Below are 19427 nucleotides of genomic sequence, written 5' to 3'. Positions count from 1 at the left end.
CCTGACTCCCTGGTTTTGGACCTGAGGCACTGGCTAGGGAGGTCCTCTTCTAGGGGTCCAGGGAAGGGTGGTGGGTACTAACTGCCCATTGAGGACAGCTCCTCGTGCTCAGGCCACTCTTTCCTGGCTTCATGCTCACCTCATCCTCACACGTTCTGGCAGGCCCACCTGCAGGCTATTGTATTGAAAATCCATTCTGGAAAGTTGGCAGCCAAGGGTCTGAGATAGCCAAATAAGGAGCAGCATGCGTCCTTGTCACCTGGGCCCAACCGTGACTGTTGGGGTAGGCAGATGGTGGGGGCCTAGCCAGGTGAGCCACATCTGTTTATAATGAGGTTGTGAATTTTACTATGGGGCTTGCAAGCTGTCAGGCCCTTGGTGTCTCTAGCATGGTGCCTGCCAAGAGCCACAGCCACTGGCAGCTTTCCCATCAACCTTGTGCCTGTGACTATTCCCTCCCTGGGATTCAGGGCTAAGTTAACAAGAGTAAAGCAGGATAGTGCCAGAGGCTGCCTCTCACCTTGGACCTCCGTGAGCCAGTGGGGCTGGTTATAATGTTCTGAGGCGATGGTGAGTGTGTTGAGGAACACCAGGAAGATCACAAGCCAGTAGAAGACATTAGACTTGACTGCAGCACGACACTTTCTTCTGCAGAACCGATTCCACCGGCGCCAGTAGCGGCTGGAAAAGGAACAAGGAGAGAAGGATGGGGATAAAATTCATATTCTTCCAATCCGAAAGGTACCATAGTGGCTTCCTTTCTTCCCTTAATGAACTTGGCCTCACCAGAGCAGGACAATCTGGTAGCAAAGAGATAAGCTTCCTGTCAAGTTAAGCAGACTCTGTCACTTGTGTGGCCTTGGGTATGCCCCTCTTCCCTTGTAAGCTTTGGTTCTCCCATTTGTAAAACAGGAATAGGGCCAAGCTCACAGGGTTGTTGTGCAGATTATAAAAATTCATATATATGGATATATATATGATATATATATATATATACACACCATATAATGCATCTGGCATAAATATATTTTTATCTTATAATAACAGCATTATTCAAAATTGTATCGTAAGTATTAAGACTATCTTTAGTAGTGATGGTAGGAATAGGATTAGTAATGTTTACCATTAATGAAATATCATCCATGCCTGTTACTATATTAGACACTTCCCATGCCTTCTCTTTAATTCTTTAAATAACCCTGAAAAGCAGGTGTTATCCTGATTTTGAGGAGGGGTAAACTAAGGGCCACGGAGGTTGAGTACCTTGACTGATATCACAGAGTGGCAGAGCAGGTTTGATTTTCCCCTAAGCCCAGTCTCTTGCCCAGATCCTGCCTCATCTGTAAAGTGTAAGAGGGTGAATCTGGATCAGAGGTTCTTTGCCTTTATGGGGTTATGGAAAGTTTTGAGATTCTGATGAATGTTTAGATCCTCTGTTGAGAAAAGAGAGCACGTGCACACACGTGCACAAACACATACACACACATCTTTACACAGAAGTTCATGCAGCAGCACATGGCCCCCTGGAAGATTAGCCATGGTTCTTATAATATTCCTTTGGTCTCTTGGTTAGGGACTTCTGTCAATGATTCTCAAACCTGGGTGTACATAAAATTACCTGGGGAAGCTTAAAAATAATCATAACCCCCCACTAGTACCCAGGCTCCAATTCCAATCAACTAAATCTGATTCTCTAGGGGCTGGGTATTTTTTAGAGCTCTCCAAGTGGTTATAATCTATAACCATGGTTGAGAACCATTAAGCTCGATGATCCCAATGAGTCACTTACATTTTTAAGTTCTATGGTGGAGCAGTTTATAGCGTGTTCCTAATTTCATCCTCATTAGATACAGAGAAAACACATAGCTATGTTTGGTAATTCCACTGACCAAACATTTAATAAATGCTGATGGTAGCAGCAAAGGAGAGAAGAAGGAAGGGGGTGGTGGAGAGGTGCTTGGGAGGGAGACTTACATAGGCCATCCTAAGGATTTCCAGAGGGAAAATGATGGGATTTGATTTTAGAAAACCAAACAAACAACCAAACAACTTCTAGGTCAGAGGTAGTATGAGAAATGCTCTTTTGGCCATCTGGGCTATAGATGATGAAGACAGTAGCTTTATTAATGGAAAAGAGAACACTGAGTTGACACTCCACAGTTTTGGAGGCAGAATCAATAGGACATTGAGCCTGACTGGATATGCAAGGTAAGAGAGAAAGGTATGGAAGGGATAGCCAAAACTTCTGGCTGGAGTATTTTGGAAGAGTGACACCTCTAACCAATATAGGTACAGACAAGGAGAAGCAGTGCTCTGGGCAGGGAGGCTGCTACTAGGGGAAAGTAGGGGCACTCAGCTCAGGAAATAGGTTTGAGGTGCTCGTAGGTCATGTATGTAGACCCAGCAGGTAGTCAGAAGGCAGTGCCCCTGTGTGGGTAATAAAGAAGGCAGGGGAGGGACAAAGAAGCATCTTGGAGTAATAGTCCATGAATATCTGTATTCATATCTGTATTCTATGTTTCCAGAACTGCAGATCCCTGCTGCTATGGACTCCTCCACCCACCCCCAAACTGACTTTCCAGATAGCTTGACTTCATCTATGTTTTCATTCTGTATTTTCTACCTAGTGTCTGTGGAAAATCTTGTTACCAAATCTTTGTTGAAATCTATTAGGAGACTAGAAAAGTGAGAAGAGCATTTAAGAAGAGAATTGTTTCCTCAGAACTGTAGAGAGAACTTAGTTTTTGGCTTTCAGAACAGGGAGGGAAGAAAGAATTAATCACATAGTGTTCTGATTTGACCCTACCTACCTACCTACCTACCTACCTACCTCATCGTGGGTACTTGAATACTATCTCCAGTGCACGCTATCTCTTTGTAGGGTATACTTAGCTGCTACTTGGGGGCAATTCACTACGTAGAGAAGAAATGCATCAGGGTCAGAAAATTAAGTGTTCTAAATGCACGTAGGGAGGCTTATATCCCCCCAGACATACCACCGTGGGTAAGAATGAAGATGAGGGAGGGTGAAGAGAGGGGCAAAGGAGTGGGACAAGGGGTTCTTGGTGGTCCTTAGGGCTCCTCTGGAGTTTGCCAGCTCTTATCCTGCCAGGGCAGGACACTGCTTCTTTCCTGTTATCGTGGTTATTAATACTGTAGAGAAATTTGGTGCATTTTTATCCCCTGAAAAATGAATTTTGAGGACAAACCTCTATCTGATCTTAAATAGCTAACATTGTAGTTTCAAAGAGTATTTTAAATAGATGTAATTTTATGTTACAGAAATCACTGATAATTGTTATTCAGAGACCAAAGAATCAAGTTTGCATTTATTTACAGTATGTAGAAATGGAGTTGGAATCAGTTTAGTACTGAGAACTTGGTTAAGCTCCTCTTTTCCCAAGTTTGGGATACAGGATACCACATGGTCAGGCCTATCCGATGGGTCTAGAACTGCCTGACCCGCTGAAGGAGTGGCTGTCAGAGAAGGTAGTGGCAGTTAAATGTGCTGTTCCTGTGCTCATCCATTCAGGGGAGTCACATGGATTTGGGCTGGGGTGTGGGGGGGTAATTACTATCCAGAGAAAGTATTTAAAGATAATTATACACCTCCCACTCTTCAAAATATAGCTTTGCTTGACAACTGGTTTCCTGGCAACGCTCCCTACTATATAATAAATGTAATGATTTATTAGAATGTGTAAATTTATTTGTGTTTACATATGCATGGAGGATATAGAAATTAAATGATAAAATAGGGAGGAGAAATTTGCCTGCTATTCATGTTCCCTTCACACTAACTACAAAAGTCGTTTACTCTAGAAATAGAAGTTCCCATATGTAGACATAGGACAGCAGGGTGGATATGAATGTGCCTAATCTACTTCTTCAAAATTCTTTATCATTGCATCCCCATGGGAAATTTCTGCTCACTCACCCTGGGATCCACCTAACCTTTTCCTAATTCTAGGCCTCACTCTTGCCTTTCCATCTACATGGACTGTCCCTACAACTGTCAGGACCTCTCCTTTCTATGTCCTTCCCATTTAGGGCTTAGCTCAAGTCCCAGCTTCTTCATGGTGAAATTTTCTAGTCTTCCCAGATGTAGAACTCCTGTCACATTTATTGTCTGCATTACTCATTTTAGTTATACATTAAAAATATGTATTAAACATCTATCATGGGATAGGTACTAGATATTCAACAGTTAATAGGATAAACAGTGTCTGGCTACCTAAAACTCATGCTTTAAGATCCTTAAGCAAACAATCAAAGAGTATGCTTACCACCAAGGCAGGCTTCGCAGAGGTGCCACAGGAACACACCAAAGGGCCTCCTAGCCAGTGGTGGAGGAGCGAGCAAAGGTTACCCAGAGGAAATGGTTTCCCATTTCCCTATACTGTCAGTTATCTTTTAGTATATGGTTCTTGTCTCTCCAGTGAGATCATAAGATCCTTGAGGGAAAGGGATGGAGTTTTGCAGTACTTAGTGTACTCCATCTCACATGGTAAGGACATTTGATTGATAGGTTGGTAGAACAGCAGAGACAAACTCTATGCAGATTTACTAACACCTTGCTGAATACAAGGCTTGAGAGCCCTTGAGCTCTTGTGACCCAGGGATGAAAGTGGGGATGAAGAAAGGGCAGTGCTACTAAAAGAGTTTGCTTGGCATATAATTTTTGTCAGGCATCTAGAAGAGTAGACAAAATCAAAATGATGGACATTTCAGCCTCTTTCTAGTGGCTAGAATAAGTTCCTATCTTTTCTTTAACTGGGAACAGTAACACAGAAAATGATTACATTAACTCTTCTTTACTATATGTAAGTAACTTAAAATGGACTATCAGAGATTAGGCAAATTCGGACATGTGCCTTGTCCTTGCTGCTCATTTCACCAAAGATGGGGCAAGACAATCCTACCAGATTTTAGAATGCCATGGAGTTCACTTCAGAACTCTGTAAAGTCAAGATCTGGAGTCAAAACTCCAACAGGTTATCTGATTAATCCCAGCAAGTTGCACAAAACTTTCTAAATAGCTTGTTCCCTAACTGTTTAAATCCTATTCTGAACCATGAGCCACAAATATTTCAAAATTCTTTATTGTAACTAATTCCTCAAAGTGGAGACTTGGCTTACCAAAGTAATCCCCTAATATTGCCCAAATATTATAATTTGATAAATTTGCTGAATTTCCCCTAAAGTCTCTCTTCTAATATTTCTTTTAAATAAATCATGTTTTTGTATCATTCAGTGTTGCAAATGGAATACTCCAGCTGGAAATTCAAATTGTCTTATTTGTCATTGTTAAACTGAGAAAATGATCAGGAAGCTTTAATTTAGTTAAAACTCAAATTTTAGAATTTTTTTAAAAGAGTAAAATAGGCTCTTCACTTTTTACAAAGTTATTTCTGAGTTGCAAAAATTTTCTCTCCATTTTCCCCCGGTACTACTATGCTCTTCCTCTGTATGCTCCCATTCAGTCATGGCTGCCACAATTAGACAGGCAGAAAGTACGAAGACACATTCTTCTTGCATCTGTAGTAGAAATCCCAGCAGCAGACTGAAACAATTCCAAGTCTACTTTGATAATTTTCACAGCATTTTCAATCCATTGACAGGCTTTGATATTCCTTAAACATACACCATCAGTGGGCTGTAGAATCTAGACTTAGAGGGCTGCAATTCATAACTGTTCAGACCTTTTAGGGCCATACCATCTGGTGTAGTAGCTACTAGCCACATGTGGCTCTTGAGCACTTGAAATTGGCAAGTCCAAACTGAGACATGTAGTAAGTGTAAAATACACACTGGATTTCAAAGAGTTAATAGAAAAAAAATAATGAAAATATCTCAATAATTTTTATATTAAACAGAGGAGTTAAGATGGTAGAGGACTAGGGGAATCCTAAGCTTGCCTCATCCCTAAAACAAATCATTTTGAAAACCCAAAATCTGAGGACTGAGAGAGTAAAAACTGCTCAAACAGAGGTAGAAAATGGCCACACTGTGGAAGACAAGAGCTGTGGAGAGTTGATTTGAGGGAGAGAAGAGCTGCAGGTGCTGCCTTGGGGAGGGAGCTCTGGTCTTGTAGAGAGTAGCGAAAGAGAAAGAAAGAAAGAGAGGGAAAGAGTGAAAGCGCGTTCAGGGAACTGTACAAGAAAAACTCTCCCCCAGAACTACTGCCTGGGAAAAGGAGAGCAGTGGAGGGCAAAGTCTGAAGTTTCGAAGCTCTGTGCTGTTGCCAGGGTCATGCCTGGTGGGCTTGGTGGTGCTCTGGTGGGGAAGGAGGGTGGAGACCTGGAGTGGGCAGCACGGTCTGAGGATTCCCTGGGTTGCACAGGGAGAAACAGTTTCCCTGCTTGGAGTGCATTTGCTAGTGGTGGCATGCCCTCTCTGGGGACAAAAAACTGGCAGCACCAATGTGCTGTTCTGTTCCCTACCATAGGAACAAAGATACTGGCTGAGGACAATAAACCTGGGTGCTGGAGTTGTGCTGCACTTTACCATAAACTCCGAACCACTGCACAGTCTTGTGACCATTTTCTGAGACAAAGCAGCAAATAGCAAAAACCTGGAAAGACCCTCTCCCAGAGGATCAGCATGTGTCTGAGACATGCAGATCCCTAAAATTTGTAGTTTTGAAACCCAGCCACATGCCTGAGATAAAACACAGGAGTACTGTGCCTCCTGGCAGGCAGACAGCTCGGTCACAGGCAAGGTGAAAGCAGGGATATGGTAGAGGCTGGTGACACAAGAGAGGTGTTTGTCTGCTCTTTTGTGAGGGCTTTCTGAAGAGTGGTGGGCTTGCACTCCCCGCTCTGGGGATGAGAGAGTGGGGCAACACTATTTCCGCCAATCCTAGCCCACCCATCAGCACTGAATAACATCAGTGAGCAAAAGAGCACCATCAAGTGGAGACTGTAGTTGCTTACAGTAAGCTCCACCCCCTGTACTCTGCAGGTGCATCTCCGCTAGGGCAAGTTAGCCTGAGAATCAGTGCAGCAGGCCATAGCCCTAGAAGACTAGTACAAACCCCTTGCATGCACCAAGTCTACTGATCATAGAGTGCTGCAAAGCTTCAGCTCTAGGGAAAATAGGATCTACTTTCCTAACAATCACACGCACAAAATTAGTGATTCAGACAAAATGTCAAGACAGAGGAATTCACCCCAAAAGAAAGAATAAGAAGAAGTCATGGCCAGGGGTTTAATCAATAAAAACATAAGTAAGATGTCTGAAACAGAATCTAAAACAATAATCATAAGGATATGAGCTGGGGTAGAGAAAAGCATAGAAGACACTAGAGAATACCTTACTGCAGAGATAAAAGAATTAAAAACTAGTGAGGCTGAAATAAAAAATGAAATAATCAAGATGCACAACTAAACAGATGCAATGACAATGAGGATGGAAAAAGCAGAGGAATGAATCAGTGTGATATAGAAGATAAAATTATGGAAAATAATGACGGTGAAAAAAGAGGGAAAGAAAGGTTTTGGATCATGAATGCAGACTTAGAGAACTCAGTGACTCCTTAAAGCATAACACTATTCATATCATAGGAATCCCAGAAGAGGAAGAGAAAGAAAATGGAGCAGGAGGTTTACTTGAGCTAATTATAGCTGAAAACTTCCCTAATCTGGGGAAGGAAATAGACATCGAAATTCAAGAAACACAGAGAAATCCCATTAAATTCAACAAAAGCCAGCTGTGTCCACGACATATCATAGTCAAATTCACAAAATACACAGACAAGGAAAGAATCCTAAAAGCAGCAATGGAAAAAAAAAGTCCTTAACCTACAATGGAAGACAGATCAGGTTCACAGTAGATCTGTTCAAAGAAATTTGGCAGGCCAGAAGGGAGTGGCATAATATATTCAATGTGCTGTATGCGAAAAATATGCAGCCAAGAATACTTATCCAGCAAGTCTGTCATTCAGAATAGGAGAGATAAAGAATTTCCAAAAAAACCCCCCAAAAACCCTAAAGGAGTTCGTGACCACCCAACCAGCCCTGCCAGATATATTAAAGAAGACTCTTTGAGTGGGGAAAAAAAGACCAAAAGCAACAAAAATCAGAAAAAAGGAACATCACCAGAAACACCAAATCTACAGGTTAACACAATGGCACTAAATTCATAACTTTGAATAATCACTCTGAATGCAAATGGACTAAAGGCTCTTACCAAAAGAATAGTATCAGAATGGATAAAAAAACAAGACCCATCTATATGTTGCCTACAAGAGACTCATTTTAGACCTGAAGAAATCTGCAGAATGAAGTGAAGGGATGGACAACCATCTATCATGGTAATGGTTGCCAAAAGAAAGCTTAAGTAGCCATGGTAGGGGACCTTAACACCTCACTTACAGCAATGGACAGATCATCTAAGCAGAAAATCAACACACAGAAACAATAACTTTGAATAAAACACTGGACTGGATGGACTTAACAGATCTATTCAGAACATTTCATCCTAAAGCATTAGAATACATATTCTTTTGAGTGCACATGGAACATTCTCCAGAATAGATCATACACTGGGTCACAAATCAGGCCTCAACAAGTACAAAAAGATCACACCATCCAACTTTTCTGACCACAATGCTATGAAACTCAAAGTCATCTTTGGAAAGATCACAAATATATAGAGGTTAAAGAATATCCTACTAAAGAATGAATGGGTTAACCAGGAAATTAGAGAAGAAATAAAAAAATACATGGAATCAAATGAAAACAGGACAATCTAGAACCTTTGGGATGGTGCAAAGGTGGTCCTAAGAGGGAAGTATATTGGAATTCAGGCCTACCTCATAAACCAAGAAAAGTCTCAGATACACAGCCTAATGACCTTACACCTTAAGGAGCTAGAAAAGGAATAGCAAATAAAGCCAGCATAATAAGGGAAATAATAAAGATTAGAGCAGAAATAAATGATATAGAAACAAACAAAATAACCAGGTAGAATAGATTAAAAAAAAAAAAAACCAACCTAAGAGCTTGTTCTTTGAGAGAATTAATAAAATTGATAAATTCCTAGTCAGACTCATCAAAAAGAAAAGAGAAGAAACCCAAATAGATAAAATCATGAATGAAAGAGAACAGATCACACCCAACACCAAAGAAATACACACAATTATAAGAGAATATTCTGGTACAGAATTTGAACAGACCCATAACCAGCAAAGAAACTGAATCAGTAATCAAAAGTCTCCCAACAAACAAAAGTCCTGGGCCAGATGGCTTCTCAGGGGGATTCTACCAGACATTTAAAGAATAGCTAATATCTATTCTTCTCAAACTGTTCAAAAAAATAAAAAGGGAAGGAAAACTTCAAAACTCATTCTATAAGGTCAATATCACCTTGATTCCAAAACCAGTCAAAGACCCCATTAAAAAGGAGAATTACAGGCCAATATCCCTGATGAAAATGGATGCAGAAATTCTCAACAAGATACTAGCAAATTGAATCCAGTAGTGCACTAAAATAATTATTAACCATGTTCAAGTGGGATTCATTCCTGGGCTGCAGGGGTGGTTCAATATCTGCAAATCAACCAATGTGATATACTACATTAATAAAAGAAAGGATAAGAACCATATGATCCTCTCAGTAGATGCAGAAAAAGCATTTGACAAAATAAAGCATCCATTCTTTTTTTTTTTCTTCTTTAATTTTTGAGAAAGAGGGAGACAGAGTATGAGCATGAGAGGGACACAGAGAGAGAGAGACAGAGAGAATTCTAAGCAGGCTTCAGGCTCTGAGCTGTCAACACAGAGCCTGACATGGGGCTCAAACTCACAGACTGTGAGATCATGACCTGAGCTGAAGTTGGCCCCTCAACTGACTGAGCCACTCAGGCGCCCCCACAGCATCCATTCTTGATAAAGACCCTCAGCAAAGTAGGTATAGATGGAGCATACCTCAATATCATAAAAGCCATATATGAAAGACACACAGCTAATATAATCCTAAATGGGGAAAAACAAAACTTTTCCTCTATGGTCAGGAAGAAGAAAGGGATGTCTGCTCTCAGTATTACTACTTAACATAGTACTGGAAGTCTTAGCCTCAGCAATTAAACAACAAAAAGAAATAAAAGGCATCCAAATCAGCAAGGAAGAATTGACACGTTTACTGTTTGCAGACAATATGATACTCTATGTAGAAAACCCAAAAGACTCTACCAAAAAAACATTGCTAGAGCTAATACATGAATTCAGTAAAGTCACAGGATATAAAATCAATGTACAGAAATTAGTTGTATTTCTATACACCAATAATGAAGTGCAGAAAAAGAAATCAAGGAATTGATTCCATTTACAACTGCACCAGAAACCATAAGATACCTAGGAACAAACCAAACCAAAGTGGTAAGAGATCTGTACTCTGAAAACTATAGAACACTTATGAAAGAAATTCAAGAGGACACAAAGAAATGCAAAAAATTCCATGCTCGTGGATTGGAAGAACAAACATTGTTAAAATGTAGATACTGCCCAAAGCAATCTACACAGTTAATGCAATCTGTATCATAATACCACTAGCATTTTTCACAGAGCTAGAACAAACAATCCTAAAATTTGTATGAAACCACAAAAGAACCCAAATAGCCAAAGCAATCCTGAAAAAGAAAGGCAAAGCTGGAGGCCTCATAATTCCAGACTTTAAGCTACATTACAAAGGTATAGTCATCAAGACAGTGTGGTACTGGCACAAAAACAGACACATAGGTCAATGGGACAGAACAGAAAATCTAGAAATGAATCCACAGCTATATTATGGTCAATTATCCTTCAACAAAGCAGGAAAGAATATCCAATGGAAAAAGACCCTTCAACAAATGGTGTTGGGAAAACTGAACAGCAACATACAGAAGAATAAAACTGGACCACTTTCTTACACCATACACAAAAATAAATAAAAACTGGATGAAAGACCTAAATGTGAAATAGGAAACCATCAAAATCCTAGAGGAGAACACAAGCAGCAACCTCTTTGACCTTGGCAGTAGCAACTTCCTACTAGACACATCACTGAAGGCAAGGGAAACAAAAGCAAAAATGAATGATTGGGACATCATCAAGTTAAAAAGCTTCTGCACAGTGAAGGAAACAATCTACAAAACTAAAAGGCAACTGATGGAATGGGAGAAGATATTTGCAAATGACATATCAGATAAAAGGTTAGCATCCAAATTCTATAAAGAACTTATCAAACTCAACACCAAAAAAAAAAAAAAAAATGCAGGGAAGAAATGGGCAAAAGACATGAATAGACATTTTCCCAAAGAAGATATCCAGACGGCTAACAGACAGATGAAAAGATGTTCAACATAACTCATCATCAGGGAAATACAAATCAAAACTACAATGAGATACCACCTCATACCTGTCAGAATGGCTGAAATTAACAACATGGGAAACAACAGATTTTGGTGAGGATGCAAAAAAAGAGAAACCTTTTACACTTTTGGTGGGAATGCAAACTGGTGCATCCACTGTGGAAAAACAGTATGGAGGTTCCTCAAAAAGTTAAAAATAGAACTACTCTGTGATCCAGGAATGGCATTTCTAGGTATTTACCAAAAGGATACAAAAGTACAGATTCAAAAGGTACATGCACCAGAGCGTTTCTAGTAGCATTATCAACAATAGCCAAACTATGGCAAGAGCCCAAGTGTCCACTGACTGATGAATGGATAAAGAAGATGTGGTATGTATACACACACACACACACACACACACACACACACACACGCACACACACGCATACATATATATGTAATGGAATGTTACTCAGCCACCAAAAGAATGAAAGCTTGCCATTTACAACAACATGGATGGAGCTAGAATGTATTACACTAAGTAAAATAAGTCAGTCAGAGAAAGACAAATATCATGATTTCACTCATATGTGGAATTTAGGAAACAAAACAAATGAACATATAGGAAAGGGAAAAAAAGAAAAAAAGAGAGAAGGAAGCAAAGCATAAGGAGTCAAAGATAGATAAATGCTGAAGTGTTGATGGAGGGAAGTGGGTGGGGGGATGGGCTTTATGAGCAATAAGGATTAAGGAGGGCCCTTGTGACAAGCACTGGGTGATATATGTAAGTGATAAATCACTAAATTCTACTTCTGAAACCAATATTACACCAGATGTTAACTAACTAGAATTTAAATAAAAATTTGGAAAAAAACACCAAAAACCAAAAACCAAACCAACACACACACACACCCACACACACACACACACACAAACAAAAAATTTTATATTAATTACATGTTGCAATGATAATGTTTTTGATACACTGGGTTAAATAATTAGATTATTTTCACCTGTTTTTTTCTTTTTTTTTATATGTATTTTTAATGTTTATTTATTTTTGGGAGACAGACAGAATGCAAGCAGGAGAGGGGCAGAGAGAGAGGGAGATACATAATTTGAAGCAGGCTCCAGGCTCCAAGCTGTCATCATAGAGCCTGACACAGGGCTCAAACCCACGAAACATGGGATCATGACCTGGGCTGAAGTCGGACACTTAATGGGCTGAGCCACCAAGGCACCCCTCACCTATTTTTTTCTATTTTTTAACATGGCTACTAGAAAAATTTTAAAAATGCTTATGCAGCTCACCTTATATCTCTATTCAACAGCCCTGCTAGAGCTGCCTGCCCATGCCTAAGATATAATAGCTGAGCAGAAGCAGAGTTTAGTATTCCCGGGCAGAACCTTATCACTAGGCTGGCACAGTGGTTAGCAGTATGGGACCTGGGTGTGGGTTCTCACTTGGCCCTATGTAAGCCGGGTGACCGTCTATATCTCTCAGCCTCATCTGAAAATGGGTTGAATGATAGTGACAAACTACTAGGAGTGTGCCTTTTGGGAATACAAAGTCTTTTCTCAGTAACTCTGTTGTATCTTGAATAGTAGCTGTAGAGGGAGGAACTCTTCCCAGAGATCAAATGGCTGGAATACAGGACATTAAGTAAATAGCAAGTTGAGCTGAGTTGCAAAGCTTAGCCAAGAGCCCTGAGGTTTAGGGGAATCACTGTTCCTCTCCTTTTTCAAAAGCACAGGTTACACCATGGGTCACGGAATAAAAAAAATGTTTCCAGAGTCTCTTGGGTAATCTTTCACTAGACAGAGTCCATATTAAGATGTAATTTCTCTTCCAATCTTTTGGATCATGTTCATTCATTCATTCATTCATTCATTCACTTAATCACTTGTTCATTTATGATTCATTCACTTACATGTAATGAGAATGATATTTTGGAAATATTTTCAAATGGACTTTTATATCTCTTTACTCTTATTATGTTGAAACATTGGAACTGTCAGAAACACAAATGCTTTCTCAGCTTTGGAGATTAGATATTTTGTTTGAGTTTGTGTAAGTCTATTGTCTTATTTAAGGCAAGACCATTCGTTCATTCATTCATCAGATATTAATTCATTCCTATTGTATATATGCCATTTCTCCACATGCTGAAGATAAAGGAGTAAAATTCAAGCATTATTGAGAGAGAAAGGATTTTTTATATTTCTAGAACTCCTTTCATGTACCAGCTAGGCCTGGTAGACTTGACCCCAGATTTTTTTAGTGTAAAGTAAGTCTTGGCTTGAGAGAAAGAGGAAGGGGAGAGAGGCCTGAAATTTCTAATTCCAGCAAATTACAGGAGAAAGAAGGTATCAGAAATAGAGGTAAAAATCAGACACCAGAGTCCTCATTTAATTCTCAGCCCTGGTGTGAAGTCTAAAAGGTTGCAGAGTTTGCTTTAGAAATACCCAAATAGTCATGGGGAAGCCCAGAGACACTGAGGCTAGTAGGTGGTCTCTATTGGGTATAGTATGGGGGGCTGCCTGGGACGACAACAACAGCCTTTGGCTCAGAGTTCTATTCAGGCTGGTGCAAATACAGTGGTGGGAGAAGGGTAGGTAGGTGAGCCTGCCATAGTGCTCTGGGTTTCCCATAGCTTATTTATGGAGTGTGAAGGACCTGGAAGTGTCCATGCACTCAGATGAGGTGTGGAGGTGAAGTCAGTGGACTGACACACCTTTGGGATCAGAGAGCAGAGGTGGAGATTTCAAGAACAAATGCAAATATGGGGAAGCATGGAGTCCAGTGGTAGATGTCTAAACTAAATAGACTGTTGCACCCCAGTAGGGCCAGTTCAGAGAGAAGCCCAGACTAACCATCATACAAGGTAGATAGGAAGAGGACTCAGAAGGATTCTAGGTGCAGCCCTCATCAAAGCTTGTTTATTTCCCAGGATCTTGAAGTTCCCTGCCCCCCACGCATGCATCTAGATTCCATCCTGGAGAAAAGCTGGGGAAATGGAAATATGAGAAACTGAACATTTCACCTTCGGGGACTATTTAAAGTATAGCATTGGGTTATATTTACCCAGCTGGACTAATTTTAGTGTTATTTATGTTCCTGCTACACAGTAGGTGAGGCTAGGAAAGCAAGATTAGATCAATTACAAAACATAAACAACCAATATTTTTGGCATGTACAAGCTTTGTGGGAGAAAATTCACATCAGCACTCCACAAATCTATTCATTAATCCATGCAACATACATGTATGGACAGTCTATCCTTGGACCCACACTTAGCTAGGCTCTCTGAGGCATATTGAAGGAGACAGGCCCATGAGCCAATAACTGGACTGTAGTATGTTAAGTGCTGTGATAGAGGTATGAACAAAGCACTATGAATGGAGGACCTGGAGAGTTTGCAGAGGGTGTGGTAGATGTAGTAACATTTGAGATTCTTAACAAAAATCTGAATTCGCCAGATGAATACATGTGGATACAGTGATTCAGGTAGAAGAAAGACTACATGGAAAGGCCTTGATGTCTGAAAGGACAGGGAACATTCTGGTGACTGCAAGAAATTCCATGTGGTGGGAATGAAGAGTATGTGCAGGGGAACACAGGAGGTGAGGCTGGAAAGGCAGACCTGGGGCTGAAGACCATGGGTCCTGTGGAAGGTTTTGGAGCAGAGCAGTGTAGTGATTCTATGTGCATTCCATAACCCTTACAGTTCATTTCTCATTGTATTCCATAAACATGAAGTAGGCAAGAATAGTAGCAAGTGTCCATATTACATTCATTTTAACTGGACTTCATCTTATAAGGAAGGGAGACACATTGGGCTTCACAACCTCCTAGGGATGGTGCTGCCAAAAAGACTGGCAAAGAAAATTCAACAAATATCAACCCTTGAATTATACGCTGGCTCTGATCTAAAAGACTTTCTTGGTAGCCATACAGAAGAGAGCAGTTTACTTCTTAGAAGAATACCTTCACTGTACTGCCCCGCCCAGTAGGTGTTACCTTGGGCCACCCAAAGTGTAGCTGGGGAGAGAGCTAGTGGGCAGTAGGAAAGAAGATGAACATGCATTTCACTCACCTGAACTTTGATTTGGAAATCCGATGGCTGAAAGAGAAAAAGCAGGTGTTACCAAATGACACATATGCATATTCTTACATTTAAAAGATGTTCAGCAATTGTAGAGAAGTTTGATGTCCCTGGATGACTATAAACAGGAACCGGACGGTTGTGTGGAATGAAGTAGAACAACTCTGAAGAGAGAAAACCCTATCTGTCAACATCTCCTGGCATGTTTGTGTGTATGAACGTGGAAACCGAGGACTGCCCCAGCTGACAAGTCTATAAATCTAGTATTTTCTAAGTGGAAGCAATGCTCTCTGGAGAGGGAAGGTGCCATGTGGCAGACAGCATCTGTTCAACAGGTCCCATGAAGTCAGATTAGGCCGTGTGGGGAATGCTGAACCTTGCTGAGAGCCATGGAGGACAGAGAGGCCTCTCTGCAGATGTCAAGGTCTCACCAGCTGGAAACCGGAGGCAGGAGAAGGTCATCACAGACCCCACTGCTGTCCGAACAGGAGCCTGGCAATGCTGGGGTATGAAGTGAAGATAAGCAACAGAAGCCAGCTAGGAACTGAGAGGCCATTACAGTCCTGGCCTGAGGGCTGCAACTGGGCCTAAAGGAACAGCCATGTGTCCTGACAGAAGCTCAGGAAACTGACATTTATGTGCAGCCTTGATGATGAGGGAAACTTCCAGGCAGGAGCATAGGGTAGGTGTGATTCGAAGGGTCATCGAATGGGGAGGGTAGTCCACTGAAAGGTGGAACCTTCTAGGAGACTTTGAGGCTACAAAGTTCATATAGGAAAGTCCAGGGGAGACTAGGAGGAGGAAGGCTGGGAGAAGGGAGGGAGGAGAGTGGGGAGAAGGAGGGAAGAAGGGGTGGGAGCAGGGAATGTAAGCATTTGAGACAAAACAATTGAGGGCAACGTATCAGAAAAGGCTTTGGTGTTAAGGGAGTAAACTGGAGAGATTGCAGGTGGAGTAACCATGCTCAGATGGATACCCAGATGGATGTGGAATGCAAGTTAGGGAGGAAGAAAATAACAGAGATACTGGTAGGGAGACAAAGACAGACGCAGAGAGAAAACATGGGCAGAGAGTTCAGGAGGCGACTGCTGCAAGCTTGTGTTGTTATAGTTCAGTACAAAGCGAGCTCTGTCGTATAGCAAGAAAACAACCCTTCTCGTTATTTTTTATTAAAAAAAAATTAAACCAGAAGATGTGACAGGTGGCAAAGCCATCGTGCGTGAGATAATTATATCTCTGGGGCACTGAGGATCCTAGCCAAGTGCCTTTACTGCTCTGAACCACTAGCTAACAACCTTTTCCCACCCCCAAGACTGCCTGCTAGGGCTGGAGTGTTTAATCACATGTTAACAAAGTGTGTGGGAGGGGGACAGGGAGCCAAGGGCAGCATTTTTATTTAGAACCGCAGTTTAATGGGAGAAACAAATGTTTTCCAGCTGCTAATTGGGTGTTGGGGAATCCAGGGTCCTCTCTTCTTCAGTGGGCCATGCTGAGCTTGGGGACCTTCAGGGTCTTCACTAGGCTTACTTTTGAACAGTTGATCTCCTTGCTGTTAGGCATAAGCCAAAGTGCATGACCACGGCCTTTAGTCTTGTGACTCTGTCTACAGAACCTGGCCCCACGCCTTCTTTCAGCAACATCTCAGTGATCCTCTCTGGGGTGTCCTTCAATGCAGACCACGTGGTCATTCTTGTAAGGGTCTCTCTCTCAGACCAAATGGGTCATAAGCAAAAGTGTATTCTTAAAATCAAAAATCTTATCTCCCAGGAAATGACTCTGGGGCGTGGGCATAGAGGGGGATCAGAGTTGAAGTGACTATTTGAAATGAGGTTCCTTCAACCTAAGATACTTTCTCTGCTCAGGCCTCTAAAACAAACCTTCAAGGAAACCATGATTTTCTTTGTTGATATTAAGGTTCAAAATTGAAGACAAACCCCAAACTCCTTTTGTTTTGTTTAAATACTTACTTCTTGGGAACTATTTCTATTTCAGACTTTCTCTCCTTCCTAGAGTAATGAGCACCATATATTCACTACCTGCTGTATGGAATAGTATTTCCCTGAATTGTCCCAATTTGCCTCTAACCTAAGTCAGATGGCACTGTGGTCGCCATCCAGGTTGACACACATCTGACTCAATGTCCTTGACTCTACAACTTCAACACCATTCGCAGTTATTATTTCTAGAAGGGTAATGGACCTTGTCATCACAGAACACTGCTACAACTGGATGCTGAGCTCAGTCACTCCACATTCTGGCCAGTTACCTTCTCCATTAATCCACCTGCTCTTCCTCTGAACCCAATCTTTGCCTTCATTAGGTCAGGGTTTGTTCCCAGGGTTCCCAGGCTAATGTCAGGCTTAACTTCCAGTTCTCAGGTTGGCCACAGGGTCACACTGATATTGCCCCCAACACACTACCTGGGACTTCTACTTTGCCTGCCTTGCTAAACTGCCACCATGGTTCACACTACTGTCTGTTTTTAGTGCTTCTCGGCCACACAGGCTGCCAAAAAATATGTTGAATCCTTCTGTGATGCTGACTTCACATTTATGATGTCAGGCTCCACTATGGCTTCAGCAATGCTCATTTTTTAGTGACGTGCTGGTGACTCACTAGTTTGAAACCTCTGTACTGTTCTTCAGGTTCCTACGACACCTAACTCCCACTTTCTGTGATGAAATGACAGATAATTTGGTATGATTTCCTGTCCTTGACTCTCTGCATTGGAACCTATTCTGGATTCTATATTCATTATAGAACTGTAGAATTTGAGAGCTTGGAAGGGATCCTTAGATATCACCTGGATCTATGGTTTGCAGTTTATCAGGTTGTGGAATGTTTTATTCATATGAAATCTTACACGGAAGCCCAATATGTAAAAGAGGTGAAAGTGGTCCCTTTCTGTAGTAGCCCCTGCAATCAGTTCCCAGGAGCCCTAGGCCTCTGCTAAGAGCACCCTGAACTAACAACCAGGACAACTCCTTTGTGTCCCAGAGGGTGAGATCAAGACTCAGAGGGGAGGTGCTTTGGTTGAGGTCACATGGGTACCTGGTGGCTGACTGAGACGTGACCCCAGGACTCTTAATGCCAGGTCTCTTTTTCTATCTCCCAATTAGTCCCAGAGGTAAGGAACTCTTTCTTCCTTGGTGAATCTGGTCTCCAACTGTGTTTTTGAAGTCAACCTTCCCCTCCTTTTAGGCAATGCCTTCCAATAATCACTCGTTTCCATTAAGGCATCCTTAGATTCTCCCATTTCACTGACCTCTTCTTTGCTATAAAGATTTTTCCAGTGTTTACTATGATTAAAAAAACCCAACAAACCCTCACTTGGCCACCGCTGCCTCCTTTTCTACCATTTTATTTTCTCTGCTACCTTCCATGGCCTCACTGCTGGAGCAAGTGCCCTACACTGGCTCATTTCCACCCCTCTGCTTCACTAAAACTCCAACTCCCACAAACAAGTCCTATAGAGTATGGCTCCAGAACACACAGGAAACCCAACCACTTTTTTTTTAAAAAAAAAAAAGTTTTTGTCAAGGTGGTTTCCAACCGCTTTTTTAATCTCCACATGTGACTTTACCCTGAGTCAGTGTCACCTCACACCTCAGTAATTGCTACTGAGGATGCTTTACTGTGTGCCTGCTTCCCTCCTGGCATCACTTTTACCCATTCTTTTCCTCACACCCAAGGATCCTTCAAGATCCTTTGTTGCAGAACGAACCAAATCAACCTTCCTACCCATCTCCATGTTCTTGTGACTTCTCATATTCAATGACTTCTCACAGTCTTGTGATAGAGACAAAGATCATTAAGGGGTCTACCATGCCATGCCCATCTCCAGCCTTACCTCCCTCCCCTCCTCTCATGGTCTGCCCTTTTCACAGTGGCCTCCCAGTTCTTCTTATTTCTTTTTTTTTTTTTTTTTTACAAATAGTTTATTGTCAAATTAGTTTCCACATAACACTCAGTGCTCATCCCCACAAGTG

General features: G+C 41.5%; 1 protein-coding gene across 1 annotated transcript in view; it reads right to left on the bottom strand.

The window, feature by feature from the left end:
- The window catches only part of CACNA1C (calcium voltage-gated channel subunit alpha1 C), a 205855-nt gene that overhangs the window by 121555 nt on the left and 64873 nt on the right, over window positions 1-19427 (bottom strand). Inside the window, exons 7-8 of the mRNA XM_039250015.1 lie at window positions 15430-15456; window positions 521-681 (exon numbers count right to left, since the gene is read on the bottom strand). Coding sequence (XP_039105946.1) covers window positions 521-681; window positions 15430-15456 — 188 coding nt within the window. The remainder of the gene's footprint in view (window positions 1-520; window positions 682-15429; window positions 15457-19427) is intronic.

This window comes from Hyaena hyaena, unplaced genomic scaffold (assembly GCF_003009895.1).
Source record: "Hyaena hyaena isolate Hyena2069 unplaced genomic scaffold, ASM300989v1 scaffold_368, whole genome shotgun sequence".
In the NCBI taxonomy this organism is placed as follows: Eukaryota; Metazoa; Chordata; class Mammalia; order Carnivora; family Hyaenidae; genus Hyaena; species Hyaena hyaena.
This window is presented reverse-complemented; position numbering and strand designations above follow the sequence as displayed.